The 3,891-nt window shown below is 42.5% G+C and overlaps 1 protein-coding gene across 1 annotated transcript; it reads left to right on the top strand.

Moving 5' to 3' along the window:
• The first annotated feature begins 3,033 nt into the window (after nt 1–3,033).
• LOC145112888 (uncharacterized) lies at nt 3,034–3,588 on the top strand. Its single transcript, XM_079049004.1, has one exon. The coding sequence runs from the start codon at nt 3,034–3,036 to the stop codon at nt 3,586–3,588; it is 555 nt and encodes a 184-aa protein (XP_078905130.1).
• Nucleotides 3,589–3,891: the final 303 nt, after the last annotated feature.

Here is a 3,891-nt window from a genome sequence, read left to right as displayed (position 1 = left end):
ATTAAAGTATTAGAACCTTTTGAATAAATCCCAACTTGTAACATCCTGATTTCGAGGGATAACATTCTTGTATGTTACTTATGAGTTTGCTTGGGTGACTCGACGAGTTGGTGCCTCAACTCGTCGAGTAGAGTCGTGTCTGACCATGTGGGATTAGTAACCTACTCGACGAGTGAGAGACTCGACTCGCCGAGTAGACGCTGAGTGGTGAAACCCTAAATCCCTGGGTTTGGGGCCTATTTAAGGACACTTATAGCCTCATTTGCGGCTCACTAGCTGTCTAGGCTTACTATGTGAAACCCTAAACGAGTGTAGTGAGCTAAGAGAGTCTCCAAGCTGACCTTGAAGGATTTTTGTGCATCTTTTGAGGAGGAAGAGGAGTTGCTCAGCAAGAAACAAGAAGGAGTTGTTGGGGTACATGTCATTTCGTCCAGAGCTTCAAGAGGAAGGTAAAAAGCCTGAACCTTTCCGCTTTATTTGGTTAGATCTCATGGGTTTGAGAAATTAGGGTTTTCCTCACATATTATTTGGGACTTCGAGCATGCAAAGTTATCATGAGGTTTAAACCTCAGATCTGGACCTTGTGAGGTCCCTAGAGTCCAAAGGTCCCAACTTTATTCATCCATGTGAGGATTATGGTGTTTAATACCTTCTGAGGGCATGTATTGGTAGATTGGAGCAAAACCACCATGCATGAGCGTAAAGATCGAAGCTTTACATGACAATAGAGCCTTGGAATGCTAGATCTAGTGTTTGGAGTGATAGATCTGCCTTAAGACGTCTGAAAGAGAAATTAGATCGAAGGGACTCGCCGAGTCCATGAACTGACTTGACGAGTTGATTGGGGTTTGTCCCGATGAGCTGGACCATGCGATCGCTCAGTGAGTTAGGGGTTAACTCAATGAGCTGGACCTTCAAGAGACTTCTGAGGAACGATTGGACTCGAAGAGTCAGGTCAAACTTGGACTGTTGACTCGATTTTGACTTCTGTTGACTTTAGGGTTTGGTCAACATGAGTAATGGAGACCATGGAGTGGTAAAATGGTCTTTTACCCATTCCAAGAGTTAGAGAGAGAGAGAGAGGACAACCTTTGGTGTATTTGAGTATGAGTAGAGTATTAATTAGAGATAATTATCCTATGTGTTAGGTGGAGGCTAGTTCGAGATTTTTGAGTACGATACTTTTACTTGCTAGCTTACGAGGTGAGTCTTCTCACTATACATACCTAGAGTGGTAATGTGAGTTGTGGGTGACCGGAGGGTCTTATGTGTTTATTTGAGTACTGTGATATCCTGCATTATGTTTGTATGATTTATGCTATGTATTATCCCGAGTTTACAGAGTTAGGACCGGAGGGTCCACAGAGTTAGGACCGGAGGGTCCACAGGTGTTAGGACCGGAGGGTCCATCAGAGTTGTGGGACTGGAGGGTCCGACTGAGACACATTGACCGGAGGGTCTTATAGAGTTATAGCCTCGAGTGGCTAATGAGTTGTATGTGATATTTTAGGGAACTCACTAAGCTTCGTGCTTACCGTGTTATGTGTTATGTGTTTCAGGTTCCTATCAAGATCGCGGGAAGGCGTCGGCTTGATTGTACACACATCTGAGTTGGCGATATATTTTTGGAGGATCCTGGATTTGTGATAAACAATTTTTAAAATGTGTTGATAAATTAATACTTGTGATTTTTGAGAAGATGTGACATGTGTTTTATTGTGCTTAAAAAAGAAAATTTTGGTTTGAAAATTTACGTCGTTACAAGTTGGTATCAGAGCCTTGGTTTGAGGGATTCGGCCACACCTTCGGGTGTGTTTGGACTCAAACTGAGGATTTGAGAAAGATTTTTCAAAAGATATAAATTTTTATAAAATGAGAAAGAGTTTAAGAGAAAACGAGTTGGGGCAGTGTGTACAATCAGCCAGAGCCCGAACGGTGATTTCCCAAAACACCCTTACATTTGTGTTATGAGATATTTATGAGATATTTTATGAAATATTATGCATGCTAGAGATAGGTTGGGTATTTCATATTTTAGGACTAGAGTTGCATGATTTGTGATGTATTAGCCTAGGAGTTGCTGATATCTGTGATGTGTTTTTAAGTATGTGTTGAGTAAGAGTATCCAACAGGAATCGCCTAGAGAGAGTCCTGAGTCGAGAGATAATCTAGGAGAGATACCTCGAGAGGTAGGATCGCCTGAGTCGGCGATGTCTTTTGAGTTGTGAATAGAGCAAGAGGAACTATATGCTAAAGTGGCTTTATGTGTTAGTGGAGGTTATTCGATGCCCGAATGCTGCTTGCTTTGTGCTTTGTGGAACTCTTGATGATGGGAGACAGCTACTAAGTGAATATGACGATATTCAGGAGGTAGATGGTTGGCATCATAAAGAGTTTTTTAGCTGCTGATGGCAGAGAAGTGTGAGAACCTAGGAAGAGCCTAGGAAGTGAATTGAGTCAGAGAAGTGCGCTGATAGAAGAGGGTATTTACTGGAGGTCGAACATGTGTAACGGGATTGGTGATCGAGAAGGTTGAGCAGCTACTTAGGAAATCTGGGACGATCCGTGTGAGAAGTATGGGTAGATGTGGTAGGTAGTATGGTCCTGTACTACTGAAAGCAGAGGAACCATACTCGAAACAGGGAGAATTCCATAGGTTCTAAGTAGCAGATTGAGAAGAGAGAACATGGTTCGAGTACCATGATTCGTAGCAGATTGAGAAGAGAGAACATGGTTCAAGTACCATGATTCGTAGTAGATTGAGAAGAGAGAACATGGTTTGAGTACCATGATTCATAGCAGATTGAAAAGAGAGAACATGGTTCGAGTACCATGATTTGTAGCAGATTGAGATGAGAGAACATAGTTCGAGTACCATGATTCGTAGCAAATTGAGATGAGAGAACATGGTTCGAGTACCATGATTCGTATCAGATTGAGAAGAGAGAACATGGTTCTAGTACCATAATTCGTAGAAGATTGAGAAGAGAGAACATGGTTTGAGTACCATGATTCGTAGCAGATTGAGAATAGATGAATCTTCATTATGAGGGTGAGGAATATGTCGTCGAAAAGCCTCTTGTCAAAATCAATGAATCCACCGCTACTCCTGAGGAGATTGCCTCCTTCAATAAGCATCATGATCATGCCACAAAGGTCGCTTGCATCATGGTGACCACTATGGGACCTGAGCTGGCCAAGTACTATGAGGACTATTGGTCATATAAGATGGCTCTTGACCATGCTGGAAAGTTCCACAAGAAGGCGAAACAAGAGCGGTTCGATGTGGTCAAAGCTTTCATGGCGTTCAAGCTCAAGGAAGGAGAACCTATTTTCCCTCACGTACAAAAGATGAAAAGGTACATGGAGAAACTCCATAAACTCAATGTGTCGTTTAAGGATGAGTTGGCCGTTGATATGGTCCTTAACTCATTACCTCCTAGTTATGAACAGTTCATTCTGACCTGTCATTTAAACAATACGGATAAAACATTGACTGAGCTTCATAATTTGTTGCAAACTGTTGAATCGGGGATGAAGAAAAATGATGCCTCTAATGCAAAAAATGCTCCTATCCTTGCCATTTGATCTGGAAAAGGGAAGAAGAGGAAAGCTCCTTCCCAATCCGACAAGAAAGGGAAGGCCCATGTTAGAGGGTCTAGCATTGGGTCAAGGTCGAAGCCCAACTTTGATGTCCCCGTGGTCAGTGATCCAAAGGAGGCCACTTGCTTCCATTATGGTGAAAAAGGCCATTGGAGAAGAAGCTGCCCTATGGACCTACATGACTTGAAAGATGGAGAGATCAAGGCGTTCTCTTCGGGTATTTACACTATTCAAGTTAATAACACACAACTTTCTCATTCTTGAGTCCTTGGCACAGGATGTGGTTTC

The sequence above is a fragment of the Lactuca virosa genome, chromosome 5 (genome assembly GCF_052849685.1).
Source record: "Lactuca virosa cultivar CGN04683 chromosome 5, Lactuca_virosa_CGN04683_v6, whole genome shotgun sequence".
NCBI classification, from domain to species: Eukaryota; Viridiplantae; Streptophyta; class Magnoliopsida; order Asterales; family Asteraceae; genus Lactuca; species Lactuca virosa.
This window is presented reverse-complemented; position numbering and strand designations above follow the sequence as displayed.

What these genes read in the sequence shown, in the direction of transcription:
- LOC145112888 (XM_079049004.1), top strand. Translation starts at nt 3,034, where the DNA reads ATGAATCTTCATTATGAGGGTGAGGAATATGTCGTCGAAAAGCCTCTT.